The sequence below is a fragment of the Labeo rohita genome, chromosome 13 (assembly GCF_022985175.1).
Source record: "Labeo rohita strain BAU-BD-2019 chromosome 13, IGBB_LRoh.1.0, whole genome shotgun sequence".
In the NCBI taxonomy this organism is placed as follows: Eukaryota; Metazoa; Chordata; class Actinopteri; order Cypriniformes; family Cyprinidae; genus Labeo; species Labeo rohita.
Genome location: NC_066881.1, coordinates 8,975,859 through 9,000,654, shown reverse-complemented (window position 1 = coordinate 9,000,654; position 24,796 = coordinate 8,975,859). Strand labels below are relative to the sequence as shown.

Genomic DNA, 24,796 nt, shown 5'->3' with positions numbered 1-24,796 from the left:
CAGTATATGGTAAACACTTCAAAAACTACACAAGAAGAAGACGATGGTAACCGATATAACCTCTATTGATTTCTTCAGTGTTGGGGGTAACACATTACAAGTAACGCGAGTTACGTAATATTATTACTTTTTCCAAGTAACTAGTAAAGTAATGCATTACTTTTTAATTGACAAGAAAACAAGACAAGAAGTTACTTTTTCAAATAAGTAACGCCAGTTACTTTCCCCCATTTATTGATTAAAAGCTCTCCTGTCCCCATGTTGAAAGAAATCCGGAGTAAGATGTTAGTTCTAGAATAAATGTGAACATGCATTAATTCATCTCACTCACAAAAAGCAGATTGAGTATTTCTCAAAATGAATAAAAACGGTGAAATTCAACTCAGAATATATGTTAAATAATACAAATATCCTTTATGCATTTCATCCCATGTTATTATTCATGTTATTATGATCCAATTCAACCATACAACCAAACATTTGTTTTTCTTTTTTTTTTTATTGCTGAAGAGTAACGCATTACTTCCCATAAAAAGTAACAAAATTAGTTACTTTTTCAGGGAGTAACTCAATATTGTAGTGCATTAATTGCGACTAATCGTTTTTGAGCTCTAAAGTAATCATTCATAAAGGTTGAAAAGTTTAAAGCGAATTACAAGGGTGTTCAAAGAAGGCTGTGTTTACATTAATCTTGCATTACAAAAGCATTGAGTCAAGGTGCAATTACATGACACACTTCGGTGCTCCTCTTTGTGAGTATTTGAGTGTGCGTGAGTATTGAAAAATCTGCTATTAAAAACTAAGCTCCGAACCGATTCCAGAAAGAATCGCAATGCATTCGGAAAATCTCTGAATCGATCCACGAACCGCAACGCATCGATTTAGTTTTGCAACCCTATTTAAAATGCATTAATACATCTCTAAAAAAAAAAATTAAATAAATTAAGCCCTGATAAATAAAATTGGATGGTTTAGGACAATATTCTTCCAATGTAATAGACATTGTCTTTGGAGAGAGACTCAAAGTTTCTGAAACAAAACAAGGACATGAGTCACCAGACAGACTGATTGAAACCTCGAGAAGTGTTACAGATACAATACAGTGCTGATGCTACACTACCAGTCAAGTTTTTTAACAGTAAGATTTTTTGTGTTTTTAAAGAAGTCTCTTCTGCTCACCAAGCCTGCATTTAATATCTGGGATGGCATGGTTGAGTAAATGATGAGAGAATTTTAATTTTTGGGTGGAGTATCCCTTTAATGTGCCAGATGTGATGCAGAGGCCAGAAATATATTCCAGACAGAATATAAGAATTTGTGTTGAATTAATTATGAGGGACAAAACATACATACATTTTGAAAAAGCCTATTTTTTCTGTTGTCTACTAAACACAGCTGTCCGTAACAATAATTCTTCTTTTAATTGTTTATCTGGGCCATTCAGAGTTTTTTTCTACCTCTCTCTCAGCAAATATTGCTATATAATTATTTATAACTATTTAGATTAATTTATGAGCAAATAATGTAATTATTTAGATTAAATAATAATTCATTAACAGTCCTAATTGTTAATTAATATATCACTATAATAGAGCTCATTGACACCAGGTGAGAACATCACTAAACATATTTACAATGAATTTAACACACGTTCATTTACACACTTTTTGGAGGTTTCTGTAACATTTAATTTAAAAAGTAATCATGGCCACCAAAACATGAATTGTATTTAAATACCTGATGAAAGATATAACCGAAGCTGAAACAGACGTGCTTGATCTGAACAGAAGTGCAGTCTTGTTTAACATCATGCATCTTGGAAACGAGCTGGCAGCAGAAATCACCCAGAACAGAACAAAATGTTATCATTTCATATTAATCAAAGATTAAACAATTTAATAATGCAATTGAAAACATAAGGCCATTGATATGACAACGTAAAACAATAATAATGAAATTAATACCGTGATTTTAATATTCATAATGATTCGTTTGTAGGTGTCGTCAATACGTCAGTATTGTACGTTTAAATGTTGAAAATATGTAGGTATTTGTAGGTTTAGATGGTGAAAAAACCAGCATATGCTGGTAGCTATGTTTTGATGCTGGGATGCTGGTTAGGTATGTTTTGGTGCTGGTTTAAGCTGGTCCTTTACTGGTCCTTTGCTGGTTTATGCTGGTCATGTTGCTGGTCAAGGACCAGCATAAACCAGCAAAGGACCAGCATAAACCAGCTAAGGACCAGCATAGACCAGCTAAGGACCAGCATAAACCAGCAAAGGACCAGCATAAACCAGCTAAGGACCAGCATAGACCAGCTAAGGACCAGCATAAACCAGCAAAGGACCAGCATAAACCAGCTAAGGACCAGCATAAACCAGCATCAAAACATACCTAACCAGCATATGCTGTTTTTTTCAGCAGGGTATTGTATGTTTTAGTGTCTGGAAAAAACGTAAGTAAATGTACGTTTTATAGAACCACTTTTTACGTAAAATACATACAAATTATCATAAGATCATGTTGGTACAGATGCTATCAGTTTAGAAGTAGCGTACGTTTTCCAAACTAAATGATGTTTATTTCTATCAAAATGTTAAACGTCAGTGAAGGCGGTGCAGCTGTGGTCAAGTAATATAATCAGTGTATGACCATACACTGTGTAACACCAACTATCCCAGGTGAAAAAATGTGCAGTTCCATAATGTATAGTGCTCTATTTTTACACACTAATTTTGTACTTAATATACTAAAAATTAATATTTAGTCAGATAATCTTAAGAACATCTATAGTGGACTCAGCTGTGCTATTTTAAGACACTATTAATAGACCCTATAAACTAAAATGTGCTTTTAACAAGCTATGCATTAAAATAATGCATGTATTTACCACTACCCACCTACCCCCACCCCCACCCCGGGCCCACCTCGAATATCACTTGGCCCACCCTTCATCTTATTTCTGGAGCAACACTAAAATATATTGTAAAATATTCCCGCCAAGTCAAAAATACCCAGATGCAATATAAATTACAGTATTTTACTGGGATGTATAAAATCTACCAGGGTTGGGGTCAATTCAGGAATGAACTCAACAATTCCAATTCAAAGAAGGAAATGGAATTAGAATTGGAATTCAACAACAATTACAGGAAACAGAGTTGTAATTGAATTGGAATTACAGGAAGTGGAATTCAATTCAGGGAAATTCCACTGAATTCCGTTTATTGCTGTTTCTGAGCATTTATCTGTGATTGCATTTAGAGACATACATTTGAACTTTATTTATGATGCTTTACAAATACCAGGTAATGTATGAAATAGAGTTGATCAAATGCAAGTAAATTAAAATGAGAACTGTACATTATGAATTAATAATTGAATGACAGTGGTGATAAGTTTCTGGATGTACTATACATTCAATATATGATTACCACATAATATATGTCTCAACTCACAAAAAAATGAGTCATGTTCATTCATGTATTTCATTCACTTTTTATTGCATCGAATTATCATCATTTCCTGAAATTTGGCATCGCTAAGACTGCATCTCTCAGGCCTAAATATCGCAAGTGGAATTTAGTGAAATTTATTTGATTTCAATCCTGTTTCCTGACATTCCAATTCCAATTCCAATTCCATTCCAGGAAGTGAATTGGAATTTACCATTCATTCTCAATTCAATTCATGAATGGCCCCTGAAATCTACAGCAATTTTTAACAGTGTGCTTTTGAAAAGCTGAACCTGCGGATTCATGTGTCTACCGATGGGTGGCGCTCTAATAATAGTCCTGGCCCCTGTGGGCCCTCACAGTCCCTGAAATAAATGAGCTGTGAAGATAAGAAAGACTATGTAAACAAGTTTCTTCTTCTTATGTAAAAATGCATCTGATCATTTAATCAGCCCTCGTGAAGCGCTTTTAAAAGCAAAGCATAAAAATACATTATGTTTATTTTCTCATGCATTAGGCACAATATAATGCAACAACGTAATGCAATGCCAGTGTTAGTCTCAGGGGGTTCACTTTGGGGTCGTGTATGAGCTCCCGTCCCATTGGAGTCCACCGCCTGACCAGCAGGGGCTGCAGAATGGAGCATCTCTGAATGAGCAGGAACTCTGGTACCTCCCCGCACTAAAGCGACTGCTGCACTCCTGCGGACACTACAGGCGGATGAGCGCGGGCGTCTGTCCCGCAGCAGCGTGCTAACAGCCTGGACACTTACCTCGGATGTGCTGCTTATGTCCGTTTCAAAGGGCAAAAGATCTTTCCGTCTTTGGTTGTCCACTTTATATCCATATGTTTTAAAAAACTCAACTGATGCTGGACATAAACTGACTTTTACGTCGGAGTCGGTGTGAGTTTACAACGGTAAGATGGTTTACGTTACATTTTTAATGTTACATTAACACGTTTCTTCCTCCGCTGATCGCCAGCGCGTCTATAACGAGTCACGGGGACTTTGAAAGTGAATGTTTACATTGGAAAGTGTCACAGCTGAAAATATTTTTCTTTTGTTTTATTAGTCTTGTCCTCGTTCCCATGGTGAATGTATACCAAACCCGCGTGCTGCATTGTGGGATACCTACAGGCTTTATAAAATGAGTTTTATAGAGTTAATTAACAAATGCATTTTACTTTTAGTCTGTTATTGTCGTATAACTGATGTGAAATTCAATAACACAGCATTTTGTGTGTGAAAGTGTGACACAGAGTTAGATAAAACATCCAAAAACCCTATTTTGACCATCAGGGGTGTTTGTGACCATTCAGCCAGTTCCTCAGTGGATTGATTCACTTAGTCTTTAAGTAACTTTCTTTAAGTGTGAGATATTTTAAGTCTATCTCTGTTTGTTTTGTCCATCACCCTTATCAGAAATCACTTGAGACTATACTGATAAGTGAGCTCAGACTGTTATTGGCTCAAAACACTAAAGCATTGGTGCTTTATTGCAGGTTGTGCCAAAACAATGGTTTTGTTTGCAAAAATAAAGACACCTCAAAACAATAAAGACTGTGGGATAACAGAAAAAACAATATAATGGTGTAACTAAAGTATAAAAAGACAAAGTGTATGTTGTAAAGTAGTAATAAAATGCATAGCTTACAAGAAAGTGCCGTGAAATATGACCTTTATGTTACTGTGTTGTTTCAATCTTTACACTACTATTCAAAAGTTTGTTTTTGAAAGAAGTCTGTTATGCTCATGAGGAATGCATTTATTTGATCAAAATTAGAGTAAACTGTAATTTTGTGAAATATTATCAAATATTATTGTAAGCTTTGCATTTTATTACTACAAACACATTCATGTATATATTTAAGAAATATTTACAAGCATATGTATTTATTATAATTTTTATATAATTTATATTATATATAAATAAAATAATTTTGTATATTAATAACATATTTCTTGTATATATACACATTCATTTGAGTATTTATATATACATGACACACATATATTAGGCAATCTTAAACTTTTATTTTGTATGCAATTAATCGCGATTAATCGTTGACAGCCCTAATCACAATGTAAAAGATCTGTTTTTAATATTTTTAAAATATAATTTATTCCTGTGATGCAAAGCTGAATTTTCAGCATCATTGCTTCAGTCTTCAGTGTCACATGATTTTCAGAAATCATTTTAATATGTGACCCTGGACCACAAAACCAGTCATAGGGGGTAATTTTCTGAAATTGTTTTTGAGATTTAATTTTATACATTTTTTATACGTTTCCATTGTTATGATAGGACAATATTTAGCCAAGATACAACTATTTGAAAATCTAGAATCTGAGGGTGCAAAAATCTTTTTCTAATTACTTTTAAATTTGTTCAAGTGAAGTTAATGCATATTACTAATCAAAAAATTAAGTTTTGATATATTTACGGTAGGAAATTATCTTCATGTGTATGTATAGAATCTGTGCCTAAATTGGCGAATGCATCATAAACTCAATGCAAAAATATCAATTCAGTCAATTACTCTCTAGAGAGGCTAGAGAGTCTGGTGCTCATACGTCAATGCAGAATTGACCACTCGCCTTGTTTTTCACTTTTAATTCTGCATTCCTGTCTCAGACTTTGCTGGCTGTGCAGTATGTGGTGGGATGGATGAGGAGGAGCAGAACCGCTATGTGGCCCAGTTGAAAGCTGAGTTTGACAGCTGTGACACTACCGGGACAGGTTACCTTGACAAAGAGGAGCTCACAGCCTTATGCCACAAGCTGAGCTTAGATGCCCATCTTCCCTTACTTCTGGACACTCTGCTTGGACCACAACATTATGCTAGGGTAAGCTTTTCCCCAAGTGCTTCTCATCCTAATGCTGTATTATAGATGTTAAGATAATGTCTTTTAACAGGTGAATTTTGAAGAGTTCAAAGAGGGCTTTGTAGCTGTGCTGTCAAGGTCTTTGGACTTCAGTACTTCAGAGGAGGAGAGCAGCTATCTTGAACCAGGTACTTGACTAGAAAATGACCTTAATATAACTCCAGGCTTATCAGAGCTTCCAAGCCTGTGTTTATCTTAATGATTTTTTGTTGTGTTTTCAGTCTGGACCTTGGAGACTGAAGGTTTGTTGATGGTACATGATGTTAAGTTGATTTAACTTCAGTATTTTGAAGAACTGAACTGAACTCATCTTGGTGTTACTGTCTAAATGCTTATTTGTGTTTGTTCATGAATAGCCCGGTATGTTTATGGTTAGTTATGCTACTGTTCAAAGGTTTGGGGTGTTTAACATAATTAAATGTATTTGTTGTTTTCTTAGGCTGCATTTATGTAATAAAAAATACAGTAAAATCAGCAAGACTGTGACTTTTCAGTACAATTTACAATTCCTGTGATGCAAAGCTCCAGTCTTCAGTGTCACATGATCCTTTAGAAATCATTCTAATCTGCAGATTTGTTGCTCAAGAAACATTTATTAGTGTTAATAATGTTAAAAACACTTGCTTGTGGAAAACGTGATACATTTTATTAGGATGTTTTGATGAATAGAAAGTACAAAAGAACAGCATTCATTTGAAATAGAAATCTATTGTAATAATGTAAAAATCTTTCACTTTCTGTCACTTTTGACCAACTTAATGCATCCTTGATAAATAAAAGTATTAATTTCATTAAAAAATATTTTGAACCCCAAACTTTTGAACAGTAGTGTGTATTTAGGAGTTCATGTAAACAGTTAAAAAAAGCATGCAAATAGTCCTTCAACTCTTAATATATTTCCCTGTTTTGACATTTAAACCACACTTCATACATCCATTAAAAATTATATTAGAACCACTGGAGAAATGCAAGAATGTTTAAAAAACTGATATTTGATTTAGAAAAGCTTAGTGTCATTTGCTTGGAAATGGCATTTGGTTTGGTTTTTCTTATGCAGAGACATTCATACATTTTTAATAGTGGCATTCTTATACTTTACTTCTTGGGCTCACCTGAAAATCATACACAAATATGAGAAGACAGAAAGAGAAAACAGTCATTATTTTTGTTTGGTGTCATTTTTATGTTTTTACTAAACACCTGAAGACATTGTTAAAGAAGACATAATTATTATTGACATGTATAAGACAAAACACAGGCATTCCTGGTTATTCATGAAGCCATTCATAAATAATAGCCCATAATGCCTTAAAGGAGAAGTCCACTTCCAAAACAAAGATTCACATACTCTCCCCTTCGTCATCCAAGATGTTCATGTCTTTCTTTCGTAAAGAAATAATGATTTTTGATGAAAACATTTCATGATTTTTCTCCTTATAATGGACTGATATGCTGCCCCGATTTTGAACTTCCAAAATGCAGTTTAAATGCAGCTTCAAACGATCCCAAATGCGGTTGTAAACAATCCCAGCTGAGGAAGAAGGGTCTTATCTAGCGAAACGATCTGATATTTTCATAAAAATAATACAATTTATATACTTTTTAATGTCAAACGCTTGTCTTGTCCTAGTCTGCCTGGACTTTTTTCCAGTTCATGACAGTTAGGGTATTTCGAAAAACATACTCATATTTTCCCTCGACTTCAAAATCGTCCTATATCGCTGTTTTACCTTTTTTGTTAAGGGTTTTTGATCTTCTTTGCATGTTCTTCTGCAGGGTCGGTACTTCTGTAGCGATGTAGGAAGTTGAGGGGAAAATACGATCTAAATTTTTCGACATACCCTAACTGTCTTGAGCCAGAATACACAGAGATCAGGGAGAGAAAGACAAGACAAGCGTTTGAGATGAAAAAGTATTTAAATTGTTTTTTTGTTTTTTTTATGAAAATAACCGATCGTTACGCAAGATAAGACCCTTCTTCCTCAGTAGGGATCGTTTACAACCGCATTTGCGATCGTTTGAAGCCGCATTTAAACTGCATTTTGGAAGTTCAAACTCGGGGCACCATAGCAGTCCATTATATGAAGAAAAATCCTGAAATGTTTTCCCCAAAAAACACAATTTATTTACGACTGAATAAAAAAAAGACATGAACATCTTGGATGATAAGGGGGAGAGTACATTATATGTGAATCTTTGTTTTGGAAGTGGGCTTCTCTTTTAAGGAACCTGTCTAATGATTGTTATGGTTCCTTTCACTAGAGCCCTAATAGGTAATACAGATGCCGATACATTTTGAGCAGGTCTTTTTTAAACCAAGGCCTGAATAACATTCATCTTTTTTCAAAAATGCATTAGGGAGGCTGGTACATTAGTGTATGCTGTGAAATCTCAGTGTGCAACGCTAAAATTATCTTCGAAATTGGTAAACCTGAAAGCAATGATGAAAAACAGATGTTCAAGGATTGAACCTGGGTTTGGAGATGTTCCATTTTGGTTTTCATTTCCTTTCAAACATATTTCTCGTGTTATGAAAAAGGTTATGAGATAAAACAAATGACATGGGATCACCTACTATTGCAATTACCACTGTTATTTTCTTCATTTTGACTGCTTCTGACATACTTTCATTATCTGTCGCTCTAAAGCATCATTTCCTGTGCTTCTAGCGGTCCCAGAGGAGGTGAAGCCTAAATATGTGAAAGGAACCAAGCGGTACGGGCGGCGATCACGGCCAGACAAGACAGACTTAGAGCTGACAGCAGACTCAGAAGATTCACCTCCGTTTGGGACTGACAAAGTAGAAACAAACGGTGTGAGGAGAGCCAAACTCAGACGCTCCACCTCACTGGAGAGCGTTGAGGTAAAATTCATAATACCTTTACTACCGTTCAAAAGTTTGGGGTCAGAAAGATAAAAAAAAAAAGAGAAATGAATACTCATATTTAGCAGGGATGCATTAAATAGATCAAAAGTGACAGGAAAGGCATTTATAATGTTACAAAAGACTTTTTTTCTTTTTCTTAACTATTCGTCAAAAAATTATGAAAAAAACTGCCACAGTTTCACAAACATATTAAGCAAAATTGTTTTTACCGCTGATAATAATAATGTTTCCTGAGCAGAAAATCAGCATATAAGAATGATTTCTGAATGTGATTTCTCACATGACACTGAAGACTGTAATGATGCTAAAAAATTCAGCATAGAATCACAGGAATAAATTACATTTTAAAATATATTCAAATAGAAAACACATATTTTAATTAAAATAACATTTCAGGATTTTTTGATCAAATTAATGCAGCCTTGGTGACCATAACAACCTTCAAAAGACTTAAAAAGTCTTGCAGACCCCAAACTTTTAAACAGTAGTGTATATTATGTCTATGTCTCTATCTCTATGTCTATTTTCATTTCTATTCATAATTGAAAAAGCATGTATTTAAAATGTAATTGACAGAACACTCACAATATGCGTGTCATCTTGGGACTGTATGCAAATGGACATGCAAATATTAGCACTTAACAATGCAGTGCACTTGAGGTGTTGTATTGTTAGTCAACTGAAGAGCTAAATCAGTTTGATTCTAGTGAATGGATCAGGGCCGACCTGCTTTTCACAGACAGGAAGTGCGGCGGTGTGGAATGTGCAAGTGCCGGCCCATAGTGCAGCCCCCACCTTTACCAGACTTTAGTGTTACTTTTGGCACATGATCAAAACATGGCTCATTTCACGTTCTCTTTTTTCCCCTCAAAGAGCAGGAGCTCTCATAAAAGGGGTTTGTTGTTTCTGCTGTGTCTGTACTTTTTCTTCTGGAGTCATTTTACTCGTGCATAACAGTGCCAGACCAGACAGCCAGTGCAAATGCAAACCTGTGCTGCTGGATCCCTCAATCCATGTGTTTCGTTTTAAAAGAGTTATTTTGGATCCATCCTGGTTTGGTACTGGAAACAATAAAGGGTGATGATGTTTTCGTACTCATGCACGTCATAGGTGTTTAACTGAAGATGTTACTGTTGCAGTTGTTTGATGGAGCTGAAGGATGTTTGAATGTTTAAACCGGTAGAAATTTCTCAACTGGTCAGGTTTTGAACGATTGTTTCTATTGTGGTTACATGCTCATGTGACATTTCTGTGGTACATGGTCACGTCAACTTATCACTTGCAGTTTCAAATTAGTGCTGTTCAAATGATTAATCGCAATTAATCTTATCTAAAATAAAAGTTTTTGTTTGTGTAATATATGTGTGTACTGTGTATATTTATTATGTACCTATAATGTACCTACATGTATTAACATGTATATATTTATATTCATATATTTATATGTATTCATATATAAATATAAATATATTTAATATATAAAAAATATATTTTTCTTAATAAATAAATAAATAATAAATACAGACAGTACACACACATATATTATGTACACAAAAACCTTTGTTTTGGATGCAATTAATTGCGATTAATCGTTGCACTAATTTTAAACCATTTAAACGCAATCAGCAGTGAAAGAGAACTTATTTTGCTATATGAGCGCACTGTCAGAGAGGTGCACGCATTATATGTGAATCTATCGTGATAGACATCATTACCGTGAAATAAAACAACTCATGTCATAGTATAAGATTTTGGTCATATCGTCCACACCTAGTTCAAATAAGCAGCTGTCTGCTCTTATAAAAAAAAAAAAGTGTAATTCTATTGAATGTGTACTTGTAGTGTACTTCAAATCTTTAAAGTAGATTTAAAAAAAAACTGTACTTACAGATATAATATTAATTAAGTAGAGGCCACATGACTGTTTCCTGACACAAATACACAAGTACGCTTTTAAAATGTACGCTTTGTGCTGTCAAAATAAAGTTTTACATTTAAAGGGGTGCTATTATGCTTTTTCACTTTTTGAACTTTAGTCAGTGTGTGGTGTGTATCTTTGGGAATAAAAAAGATCTACAAAGTTACAAATCTCAAAGTCCACTCCAAAAGGAGATATTTCGCTTTTAAAACATTCCTTTTCAAGAACTACAACGAACGGCTCGTTTGGACTACAAACGCGGAGAACAGCTTGGGAATAAACACAAGCATTGACTAGAGAGGCCGCTTCAGAGCTGTAACGCGTTGCGGACGTGTGCAGTACAGGGGGTCGAAACACATGCTGAAGCCGCAATCTTCTCCTGTTGCCACGTCGGAGCCGTAACGTGTCACAAATGTGTGCAGTGTGTGGTAAAAGATTTATTCATAAGGTGTAGATAGCTTCACTTGTAATGCAGGTGTTTTTTTTAAAACGCACAAACTTGCACTAGAATACGCTAGGCTAATCAGTGATGATGTTCTCTGATAATTGTTAGGCTGCTTTTAGCCTTATGCTGGAGCTGGTTTCGGGCAATGAAACTAAGTATGTAAATAATTAAATACATTAGCACGATAATATCATGTATTGGCGATCTCGCAGGCTGATGATAGGACCCAACACTACTGTAGCGCATTATTTACTCACCCTCCATGCATCCTAGGTGTATATGACTTCGTTCTTTCGGATGAATGAAATCAGAGTTATATTAAAAATTATCCTGACACTCTCATGCATTATAACGGCATAGACGGGTGTTTCTCCTCATCAGTCCAAAACAAGTCCAATAATATGCATCCGTCCATAATAAAAAGTGCCTCACACGGCTCCGGGGGGTTAATAAAGGACTACTGTAGCGAATCGATGCGTTTTTGTAAGAAAAATATCCATATTTAAAACGTAAGAATCACTTTAATCTAGCTTGCGCTAACAGTTGTACACGGAACTTGCTTCTTTGACAAGGAGTGTGGCAGCACTGAAATACCGTCTAAGCTGTTCGCCAAACGCAACGCAGTGGGACAGCTAACCAAACACAATACATTTCGTTTTTTCGGAAGGCCTTCATTAAACACGGAACTAATCGAGCCTTATGTGCCAGGCTGGGAGAAATGTATTGTGATAATGTAAATTATGTTAAAATAATACGTTTTTTTGAACCACCAAGCATGAAAGCATGTTCTAGTACACCCCAAAACAAAATCAAGACTTTGTAAAAGAGCATATTAGGACCCTTTTAAGGACAGTTTTCATAACCTTGTCATGCTTTAAAGAAGCACAGTTATATTGATGTGTTAACTAACATACTGAAACACATGAAGTGCTTGATTATAATTTTAACTAATGTTATTTGATATTACATTTAAAGTTAATATATTTTAAATGTACTAAATTGCAACTTTAATATAAATGTGTAATTACAAATACATGACATACTGTACAGGTTTTTAAATAGAAAGGGCATTAGAGTATGTTTTACTTTACGATTTTTGCTTGTAAGTATATTCAACAGTAAACCTTATTTCAAAATTATTAAATTACATATAAAAACATTCTTACATCCTACTTAAGTGGGCCAAAAGCACTAAAGTTTAGCTAATTGCATTTAATGTAATTTTAAACTATAGTACATTTTCATTTAAATGAGCAATACGACACTCATAGACGTGAGATATGGCTGCATATCACCACAGCTGTAATTCGGCCGTAGGCACGAGGCCACAGACAATCACAGCGTGGCGATATCTCACATCTACGAGTGCGATATTGTGTTTACACAACAGTTTGACGGCACAAGTGTGTAAATACACAAGAAACAACAATGGAGTGTCTTTAAAAACCCTCTTTTGTGCAGAACTACTTCCTTCCGCCATTGATTCAAATCTCAGTTTGACAGTTTAACAGCTGAGCCCAAGTCTTCGTTACTAATTAAAAACATCACTTTAGAACTAGTAACGAAGGAACGTTGAGTTGAAAGATTATTATATTACTGTATTAAAAGCTCACTGTAGAGTGTTATGAGAGAGAGATGGACTGGGCAAGTGTGATTGCCTACATCTGATACAGCATTTATTCTTCAGATCAATCTCATATTCACAATAAATTTTCTGTTTGAATGTCTGCTGTTGGACTCTAATATCACACTCTTATTAGCCAATCAGATTGAAGGACCAGAAAGAACTGTTGTATAATTGTAAATAACATGCAATTAAGTGTTGAAAACATTACATTCAGTTTGAACTGAAGTTTACACTATAATGCGTACTGTATTGCATCATAAATGTTCTTTTTGAAAGTATGCTGAAGTGTACTTCTTTTTCACAAAAGTAGAACAGCCTTGCAACGTGCTAAAACCACTCCGATCGTCATGGTGGTAACGTTTTCCAAAACAGTTTAAAAATCTAGTCCAGTGGTGCTGTTTGGGTTGAGACTTCTTGAGAGAGTAGGTCACAGTCTGTGGAGGATTCCAGCAATCAAGTGCCTTCGCCAAGAATGAAAGCATGTTGGTCCATCAGTACAGTTTATGTTGGCAGCGACCAGCATTTGGTGTTTATGAATCAGCCCGCCAGGCTCCATTTGGTCCGGCGTGTTTTAGTGCCTCATGGTGTGTTTTATGTGTCGAATCTGTTCAACCAGGATTAGAGGTCTTGGTCTGGGTGGAGCTCAGAGTGCAAAGCATCAGCTGTGGTCTGAAGGCCTGATAAAGTGAAGTACAACAAGGAAAGGGTTTGGCTATAATTTGGCATGGCGCTTCCTCTAACTGCGCCTCTCATTTTAGAAACGCACACTCGCATACCAGAGCCCTCCCTCGTTCTCTTACTCTCTCTCTCTCCCTCTCTCTACACGTCTTTCCCGTTCTGTTCTTCTTTTCTTCTCCCGCTCCTCTCTCATTTTTCATAACAGTGTTTGAAATATTTAGGCCTTTTATGTAACCCAGTACATGCTATTTCAATGAATGGCAGAGATTACATGCTCTAAATCGACTCTTTGCACTGTCACTAGCGATTCTGTGGTACTCCGTAGCGGGAAGATCCAACTCGACGTGTCTCGTACAGTAATCAGATGAACATGCACAGTACAAGTATTATGTAAAAGGTTTAAGGTTTCACAAGGGGGTCCGTGAAGTTTTAAACATATTGCATGCACTTTTTACAAAACTGAAGACTGTAAAATGTCTTAGATATAGTTGTGGCCAAAAGTTTATATACACCTTACAGAATCTGCAAAATATTAATTATTTTACCAAAACAAGAGGGATCATGCAAAGTGCATGTTATTTTTTAGTACTGACGTGAATAAAATATTTCACATAAAATACATTTACATATAGCCCACAAGAGAAAATAATAGTTGAATTTATAAAAATGACCCCGTTCAAAAGTTTACATACGTTTGATTCTTAATACTGTGTTGTTATCTGAATGATCCACAGCTGTGCTTTTTTGTTTAGTGATAGTTGTTCATGAGTCCCTTGTTTGTCCTTAGCAGTTAAACTGCCTGCTGTTCTTCAGAAAAATCCTTCAGGTCCCACAAATTCTTGGGTTGTTCAGCATTTTTGTGTATTTGAACCCTTTCCAACAATGACTGTATGATTTTAGGATCCATCTTTTCACACTGAGGACAACTAAGAGACAAAAGCTATTACAGAAGCTTCAAATGTTCACTGTTGCTTCAGAAGGGAAAATTATGCACCAACAATTATTTTGCCTAAATAACATTTTTTTATTATTTAGTACTGCCCTTCAAAAGCTACAGAAGATACTTACATGTTTCCCAAAAGTCAAAATAAGTTACATTTACCTTGATCTTCAATTTCAAAATGTTTTCACCTCCCGGCTCTTAATGCACTGTGTGTCCTTCTGAAGTATCAGTGAGCATCTGAACCTTCTGTAATAGTTGCATATGAGTCCCTCAGCTGTCCTCAGTGTGTAAAAAAAAACACAGCCATTAAAAACTGCAAATATAAATACTGGATGAAAAATGTTGTCATAGCAGTTAAATTAAATAAAAAGGTTTAAGCTGAAGTGCTAAAGTTACTGAAAAAAAAAAGATTGCTCAACAGAAAAAACTAAAATGAATAAAAATTACAAGCACGCAATAAAATTAATAAACCTTAAAGTACAAATGGCATGAAAACTGTTATTATAAAAATTAAAGCTAATTTGAAGTAGTATGACTGTAGGATGTTTGTAACTGAAAATGCAGTCCTTTGTGTCTCAAACAGTATAGAATGGCTTTAGTAACACCAAAGTCATGGGTTCGATTCTAAGGAATGCATGAATTTGAATTTAATACAAGTGTATGTTGAATGCAATGTAAGTCGCTTTAGATAATAGTGTCAGCCAAAAGCATAAATATAAATATAAAATATAACAATATGTAATAAATTTTTAATGCATGTTCATAGGCATGACATATTTCATATGAGTGATTCCAAATAGGATTTCATCATTTTTTTAAATCTAAATTTAGTACTATATGCACAATATTTTCATAACATTTTTAAAATAACATCTCAGCTTTCCTTTTTTTTTGGCATTTAGGCATTTTGGCATTTATTTTGATAGGACAGTGTAGCAATGACAGGAAACTAAGTGGGAGAGAGAGAGGGGAGGGATCGGGAAAGGTCCACGAGCCGGGACTCGAACTTGGGACGCCTGGCGTGCAACAGCGCTACATGAAACGGCGCTACAAAGTCTCAGATTTCATCTAGAAATACGTCAGATTATGGTAATAAAATGGGTTGCAAACTGTTTTCCACATGTTTCAAAGAGATATACTGTATTAATACAGTGTTGCTTTACTGTACATATGTTAAATGAGGAAGCAAACTGCAGTAGATGGACTGAGTGGACAGAATCTGTGCAGGTTCACAGGCCTAAGGATAGATTCCAGGCCATACTGTCTTTACAACGTTCATGTGAGCAACAGAACTGCTTGTTTATGTAAATAATTCAACCAACTGTCATAAATATTGCACACAAACCTTGTCATGCAACATAAATTATTTAGTTTTGGGTACGTCATAGACTAAAGTACAACAACACATTTGTCTTTTCAACATGCAGAAGCTGAGGAACATTTTAAAAGTCATTTAAAAGTCTTTCATATCTTTTATTTGTTTGGGAGTTTTTGTACACCCCAATTAGAGAGCAGCTTTTTCTGAAAGATCTCAATATCTCTATGCTTTTCTTAGTGAATAGCCTACATGATGTCAGAGATGAACAATGCCTTGGGTACAAAGTTGTGTGATGTTCCTCACTTAATTTCCCAGCAGAAATGACCAATGAAGTGGCTTTTTTCTCTGACTAAATTTGACTGAGAGAGACAGAGAGAGATAATACAAGACAATCTGCTCTCTGCCTTCTGACTAAAAGCTGTTTGTGAACAGTTATGTAATGTTGTTTAAAATTTAATGCTGATGGTAATTGATTGTGGCTTGTCCCATATTCAGTAGGGGGTATTCTTTTGTTGCTGGAGGCTGAACTGTGTACCGTTTCGATCAGTGTCCCCTGTTCTATTTTATCTCCTGCATTTGGTCATTGCCGTCCATCGATCAAACCACAGATCTTACAGGTCAATGAGTATGAATCAAAATGTAATCTACCACTAGATGGCACTGGCACACAAATTAATTCATGTACATCAGGGGTGTCCAAACTCAGCCCTTGAGGGTCCAAAACACCTGCCTGGAAACTTCTAGTATGCATAGTTTGTGTTACATAAAGAAAACTGTGAAATTTTTGTAAATAATTCTACACTTGTTGTATATCAGATGTTCCTTAAAACATAAAATAACTAAAGTGCAGTGTGTAAAATTAATATGTATGTATAATGTATTTCCAAATTCACAACACTATAGATTTAGATATAGATTTGATATAGATTTAATCTATATTATAGATCAGTGTTTCTACAATGTTTCAAAATGACAATGTTGCAACATGCACAAGTCAGCTTTTGATGTATCAATCTGAACATTTTTGATGCATAATACATACAGTTTCACATACTGTTTTATTAAAACAATAGTAGGCAGTATTTATTCAGTGCATGGTATATAGTTAGCAAACACTTTTGCAATTACTTTTAGTACTACATGTTTAGCATTTGTCTTAATGGTGTCAGTCAATTTTAAAGCGGTCTCAGTTTTGTAACTGTTGGATAACTCTGTCCTACTCCAAACCATTTCTTACGTAAGCTCTTTTACATCATTACAGAGAGATTTAGCTGGCGTTATATGAGCAAGGTTTAAGCTGTTTAGTATGATGCAGTGTTTCCATACTGATGTGGTGAACAGCGTTTTACTCTTGAGCTTGTATCTGCCGGTTGTTCCTGTCCAGCGTTGCAGAAATAATGACTGCTGGGATGGAATGCCTTATGATGATTGTACTGTTTCTTGTGATCTCTGAACCATAGTAGTACATTCAGTTATACTGTCTCCATCTGTTCACTCACTTCAGTCAAGAGTCTAAACATTAATTTAAGATATTGTATGTTAAACTCTTGTTTAATTATGACAGTATATAGCGTGTGTGTGATGCACACTAAGTATGGAATCCCTGGAAGGCCTGCTATATTGGCAAATGTGTCAAACTTTAAGACATTTTTACATTAAAATGTATTAAAAATGCAAAATAACCATTTATGACATAACTTGATGTCACACAGTAAAATATACAAACAAATTGAACAAAAATGCCTCATAAATTTAAGACAAAGGGGCAAAAAAGTGCCTTTAAAATGAAATGTGAAAATGAATGAAAAGTGTCAATTTGCAGAATTACATTTAGATTCACTCACACTGCATTAAATTGCTTTTACACGCTGTTTTGTGCAGAGTTGAGCTTTATAACCACTCAAACACGCTTCTGTTGAACTTAGGAATGCATTGACCAATCAGAAGCGCTTAGATTAGTCAGCGCTAAAAACACACCAATCAGAGGCGCTTAGATTAGTTAGCGCTGAACACGCCGGAGCTGTTGACAAGTGCGTAATGCGTGAATTCCCGCATAATAAACAACGATGTAAATAAAAGATTAATTTCGTAACTTCAGTGATTATAACGGGAGTTTTTGCATAACTTGTGCTAGACTTGGCTAACGTCATGGACCGACATGAAGCCAAAATGTGACGTGCCCAAACAGTAACATAAACGTTTTGTAAATTTTTTTTTACATGTATATTAATAATCATTATAACAATACAAAGAGCAATAATCTACAATAATGATTTTTGTCATAATATTAGAGCCCTATGAGCTCCTGTTTTTTTACATGTATAATTTAGATATAGTTTTAAATAATCTATTGTCATTGACAACAGTTTGAAATATTGATTAAAGTAATTGAGTAAATTTAAGTATTTGACATTAAAGACAACATATGTTTTTTTTATAATAATAAGGTGATTATAAAAAATTCACCTGGAAATCTATTCCAGGGGTCAAATATTAACGGAAAAGTTAATTTCTTAATTTCTGACCCTGTCAATGACTGTTTACAGAGTCTCAAATCAGATGAGGAAACAGGAAGCAACAAGGAGTCCACACACCACTATTTTGTGGCACAAGGTATGTTAGATATTATAATGTAAAATAACGTTTATATGTAAAACAAACACATGGCTCTAATTTTTTCTGATTTATATATAATCAAGGCCAGTTGAAGCTGTGGAATCAAGATGGCACAGGAAGTCCTCAGCGCTCATCTGACCCTCAGCGGGAAGTGACAGACGTGAAGGTGAGGGCTGTATGGCAGGAGCTGGGGGTTGGAGCTGGGGGTTCATTAAACCGTGAGGAGCTGTCACTCGTCTGTGACCACATCGGTCTCAAGGACTTACAGTCCGAGGTACGGTCATGCAACATTCTGTACGGAGTGGGATTAGTAGATATTAACCGAGTTAGGACATTCTGTGCTGCTTGTTTGCTACTAATTATTCTTTACAGAGTTTATACTAACTTTCCTTCACTGTAGTACATAAAACACTGTTATCCTTGTTTTGTTTTTTTTTGTTTATGCAAAGGAATTGGATGCTCTCTTCAGGAAACTAGACAAGGATCAGGATGGGAGAGTCAGTCTGAGCGAGTTCCAGAGCGGCCTGTTCATACAACACAATCACGCTGCTCCGATCTCTACCTCCACCCCTGCACGACCCAAACCACTGCGCTCCATCTCAAAGGTCAGGATCAACTCAAGGTCATGGTGATGTTGCAGTAGAAAGCAGATTGTAGCCAAATATAAACATAGTTTTGCCAAACAATATGCAGCAAAAGCTGACACCAGTATGCATGAATGAGGCTGCGTGGTTTACTCTGCAAATGAAGTGACTGTTTAAAAGAATCAGTTACAGTTGAGGTAAAACGTTTACATACACCCAAAATGTTAATCATTTTACCAAAATAGAAAAAATCATACAAAATGCATGTTACTTTTTATTTAGTACTGACCTGAATGAGATATTTCCCATAAAAGACGTTTACATATAGTCCACAAGACAACATAATAGCTGATTTTATAAAAATTACCCCATTCAAAAGTTTACATACACTTGATTCTTAATACTGTGTTACCTGAAAACTTTTGACCTCAACTGAATATGTGCTTGTTTCTTAAAAGTTGTATGTTGCACTTGGTAGAATTTAAAAAAATAAACTATGCTAAAATTTTGACAATTCAGTTTAGTACTTGCCAAAGTTTTTGTACTTGCCAAAAGTATTGTTTACATAAAATATAGTCAAAGCATTATATACAAAACACATAATGACAAGTAATACATTACAATTAGGGCTGAAACGATTCCTCAAGTAACTCGAGTAACTTGAATACAAAAAATCATTTGCCTCTAGGCTTCGTTTAGTCCATTTACTGTAACTACACACTGAACACTGTGTTTCCCCAAGGACGATTATTATTGACGCACAAACCGAGAAACGCTGGACATATTTAAAACCAGCTAAAAACCATCTTGGTCAAAAATGAGATAATGATACTGACACATAGTATATGTCATTCACATACTTTACTTCAAACACGCTAAATTCCAGCCTCAGCCCAATCAGAAATGCCAGTACTTACATAGAAACCTATACAAAGTAGCCAGAAAGAAATGCTCATTTTATAGAAAAACGTCAGATGGATTTAAAGGCTTTTTGCATCTGAACTCTTCATATATATTTGTATTTGCATTTTAAAAATAAATCATTAAATGGGTTTAGTTTTCATGGTTATTGTTGTATGCAGTTTCAGCAATAAAAATGTTACTTTTTCTAAAAAGGAAACAAATTAGTTGTTTATTTTAAGAAGCCTATTTTATTTTCTCTTGTATATTTAGTATTGCTCTTTAATAAAGAAAAATAATATCTTAATCACATGATTAATCGATAGAATAATCGGTAGAATACTCGATTACTAAAATAATCGATAGCTACAGCCCTAATTACAATAACAAATAACAAAAAAATAGTATTAAAATAAGGTGCCAAGTAATAAATAAAATAGGAGAAATATCTATTAATTGACATTTTGGAATAATTAAGGTTTTATATGTTTTAAAAGAAGTTTATGTTCACTAAGGCATTTATTTGATCAAATAGAGTAATACAGTAATATTGTTAAATATTATTACAATTCAAAACAACTCTACTATTTGTATATATTATAGTATAAAATATATTATATTAAAACAACGTTGGGCTGCTATGGTCTCCTATAAGAATGTATTTATCACAAAACATGTCATGAAATGTCCAGTAATATTGTGAAATATTATTACAAATAAAAATAACTGTTTTCTATTTAAATATATTTTAAAATGTAGTTTATTCCTGTGATACAAAGTTAAATTTTCATCATCAGAACTCCATTCTTCAGTGTCACATGATCCTTCAGAAATCATTCTAATATGCTGATTTGATGCTCAATTATTAATGGTGCTCAATTATTAATAATGGTTCTAATTATCAATGCACTAAAATATTAAGCAGCACAATTGTTTTCATCATTGATAATAAGAAATTTGTCTTGAGTACCAAACAAGCTTGTTGTTCAAGGATCATGTGACTAATGATGCTAAAAATTAAGCTTTGCATCACAGGAATAAATTACATTTTAAAATTTATTTAAGTAGAAAACATGTATTTTAAATTGTATTAACATTACTGTATTTTGATAGAATAAATGCACTCTTGGTAAACATATAAGACTTTAAAAACCATGAAAAAAACAACCCCAAAAAAAATCTAAATTATTCTAAAGTTTCCAACCCAGTAGTGTGTACAGATATGGACAATATGACAAAAAAACACTAATGTATGTACATAAGTATTTAATAAGTGTCTTCTCCCAGTAATCTGCATTTGATCATAAGTTGTTTTTTTATGGAATGCTTCATTTTTTATGCATGTCTGCATAAAACTGGCTGGTTCATGTTACAAATATAAAAGAGAAATCTTTATCTGCCAATTTTCCTCTCACCTGCTGATTATAAAACAGCACATTGCTGAAAAAAACCAAAGCCTCTCCCAATGTTTTCATGACTTTTCTCAGCAGACAGACACATAAGGCAGATAAATGATTGCCTGACTGTCAAACTGGATTCATTTCAGATCTCCAACATCAAGCCAAGTAACTGAGGGCTACAGTGGCTGGAACCAATTAACTTAATTGGGAAGGTGGAGCCTCCTTTTTGCTCTCTTGTTCCTAGGAAAGCACAACAATGTATTCCTGTGCAGTGGCCAAGCTTGAAATCAATGCTGAGGAGATGTACTGCACAACAGGCCTCATACCTGCATGCAATGTTTTTACATGGGACTGTAAAGACAGTTTGGGGTCGTTTAGTGATGACATCTCTGAGGTGATTTTACTGAAAGCACAACCAGCCAAAATAATTAAAACAGCATCTGAATTCAACCTAGGCACATATTCTGATTTGCTGGTTAAGCTCAGGCTTCATTTAAAAAGAGAAACAGCTTCAGTGTTTGATAACAAATGCCGAATTGCATGCATATTTGGCAGTCGCTGGAGCTAAAATGAGGCTAAGCCAGCTTAAAGGTTACGACACCAGAAGGACGTTTATTGGTGGTCAGTGCAATAATTTTGTTCATGATTGAGACTCTAGCTGTGGCGTGTCAAGGACAGCATTGTGCATTGTGTGGTAGGGCTGTGAGAGCTCAGTTTTCTCCCTTTCAGCAGTTTTCCTCACAGTTGGATATTGAAATTTGCTGGATCGTTTTTTTTTTTTTTTCCTCATGTCGTTCCCTCTGCTCTCTCAGGCCCTTGAGGAGCGTGTGGTGCGTTCCACCTCCCCTTCTTTACTGTCGGCAACGGTGGGTCAGAGGCTGCTGACCCAGCTGGATGATGGATCGGGATGCACAAGCCCAGATAAAGTCGTCGCCCTCTGGACGGAGGAGGGCATCCATAACAGCAGGGATATTCTACAGGTAATCGATTACTAGATGTTATTTGCATTAATTAAACATTATTTAATGTTAAATAATGTTTGCATAAAAGTGGATCAGATGTAATGTTATTTTTGTATGTAAACCATGGCATTAAATACTTTTTGTTTATTCTGAACTTGGATGTAGACTCTGGACTTCTCTCTGGAGGAGCGTCTGTGTCTGGCTGAACTCACTCTGGCTCTGGACAATGAGTTGCTGGTCAGTGGGAATGGCATCCATCAGGCTGCTCTGGTCTCCTACAAGAATGAGATCAGCTACTTACAGTGAGTCTCATTCACATCAGCTCTGTATTTATTCACAAAACATCCAGTAATATTGTGAAATATTATTACAATTTAAAAATAGTTGTTTTCTTTTTGAATATATTTAAAAATGTAATTTATTCCTGTGATGCAAAGATGAATTTTCAGCATCATTACTCCAGTCTTTAGTGCCACATGATCTTTCAGAAATCATTCCAATATGCTGATTTGATGCTAAAAAGAAAGTTCAATTTAGTTGAAAACATTTATTTGAAATAGTAATCATAAAGTAACATTATAAATGTCTTTACTGTGACATTTGATTCATTTAATTTATCCTTGCTGAATAAAAAGTATTATTTATTTATTTGTTTTGTTTTTTTTACTTACCATAAACGTTTGAATAAAAGTATTTCACAGTTTCCACAATAAAATATTAGGCAAATCAGCATATTAGAATGATTTCTGAAGGTCAAAAATTTTTGAACAGTAAGTCTGTCACCAAGTCTGCATTTTTTTTTGATCCAAAGTACAGCAAAAATTAAAAAAAAAAATTGTGAAAAATTTATACTATTCAAAATAACTGTTTTCTATTTGAATATATTTTAAAATGTCATGTATTCCAGTGATCAAAGCTAAATTTTCAGCAATTTTCAGTGTCACATGATCCTTCAGAAATCATTCTAATATTCTGATTTGCTGCTCAATAAACATTTTTTTATTATTATTATCAATATTTAAAACAGTTGAGTTTCTTTGATGAATAGAAAGATCCAAAGATCAGCGTTTATCTGAAATAAAAAGCTTTGTAACATTATACAACCATTCACAAGCTTGGAGTCAGTATAATTTTTTTTTTTTTCTTTTTGAGAAAGTAATACTTACATTTGGCAAGGATGCTTAAAATGGATCAAAAGTGATGATAAAAGACATTTGTAATGTTACAAAAGATTTCTATTTGAGACAAATGCTGTTTTTCTGACCTTTCTATTCGTCAAAGAAACATGAAAAAATTCTACTCTGCTGTTTTCAACAATAAATATAAAATGAAGTTTTTTGAGCAGCAAATCAGAATATTAGAATGATTACTGAAGGATTGTGTGACTAGAGGAATGGTGCTAAAAATTCAGCTTTAAAATGACATAAATAAAATATTCAAATAAAAAAAAAATGTTATTTTGAATAATAAAAATATTTCAAAATTGTACCCTTTTTACTGTACTTTAAATCAAATAAATGCAGGCCTGTTGAGCAGAAGATACATTAATATTTTAACATTTGAGAAATTATTAATTTTATTGCGAGAATATTAAGAATATGGATTATGTATTTCAGTAATGAGAATTATAGGATTAAAACAAGCATTGAATTGTGGTGAAAATATTGCACAAATGCACAAATCTTAAAAATCGTATTTTCCCCCCTCTCTTTGATTGATTCTCTTTTGATAAAATGACTCTTCACCTGAATTTTGGTGCTGTTTGGTTTTTGTCTCCACCTGGAGGATGTGTAATGTTACTGTGTCCAGCAGTATTCTCTATATGGTATAGTTTTTAGGCAGGACACAACTGTTCTCGAAATGTCTTTTGAGACATTTGTTCTGCTCATTTGTTCATGAGCAGAACAAATGAGATTCTCATGCTGTGGTGGTTTTGTGTTCCAACTCTGTAGAGTCATGGCAGACCAGGCCTGTCAGGAGAGGGACAAAGCCAAGGCGGACTTGGAACTGGCTGACCGACGGAACCTACAGCTGGTCAGAGAGGTGGATGATCGCCATGCGACCATGGAGTCTCTCAATGAGTCGAAAATCAAGTATGGTTTCTCTCCTCTAGTCAGTATATAATCATATTTGATGAAGACACATGCAGGTGCTATACAGTGTCACTAATCGTTTA

At 34.7% G+C, this 24,796-nt stretch overlaps 1 protein-coding gene across 3 annotated transcripts in view; it reads left to right on the top strand.

Annotated features, from left to right (window-relative positions):
• Positions 1-3,770: 3,770 nt before the first annotated feature.
• Positions 3,771-24,796, top strand: part of ninl (ninein-like) — a 35,494-nt gene continuing 14,468 nt past the window's right edge. The window contains exons 1-10 of one of the 3 annotated variants that reach the window (XM_051126361.1): positions 3,771-4,373; positions 6,092-6,303; positions 6,374-6,470; positions 9,012-9,205; positions 18,705-18,771; positions 18,858-19,048; positions 19,224-19,379; positions 22,471-22,638; positions 22,786-22,922; positions 24,573-24,713. In XM_051126361.1, the coding sequence (XP_050982318.1) occupies positions 6,121-6,303; positions 6,374-6,470; positions 9,012-9,205; positions 18,705-18,771; positions 18,858-19,048; positions 19,224-19,379; positions 22,471-22,638; positions 22,786-22,922; positions 24,573-24,713 (1,334 nt within the window). In that variant the 5' untranslated portion in view covers positions 3,771-4,373; positions 6,092-6,120. Of the gene's footprint in view, positions 4,374-6,091; positions 6,304-6,373; positions 6,471-9,011; positions 9,206-18,704; positions 18,772-18,857; positions 19,049-19,223; positions 19,380-21,863; positions 22,053-22,470; positions 22,639-22,785; positions 22,923-24,572; positions 24,714-24,796 lie in introns of those variants that run through there. The other 2 variants (XM_051126363.1, XM_051126362.1) reach the window with 2 other exon arrangements.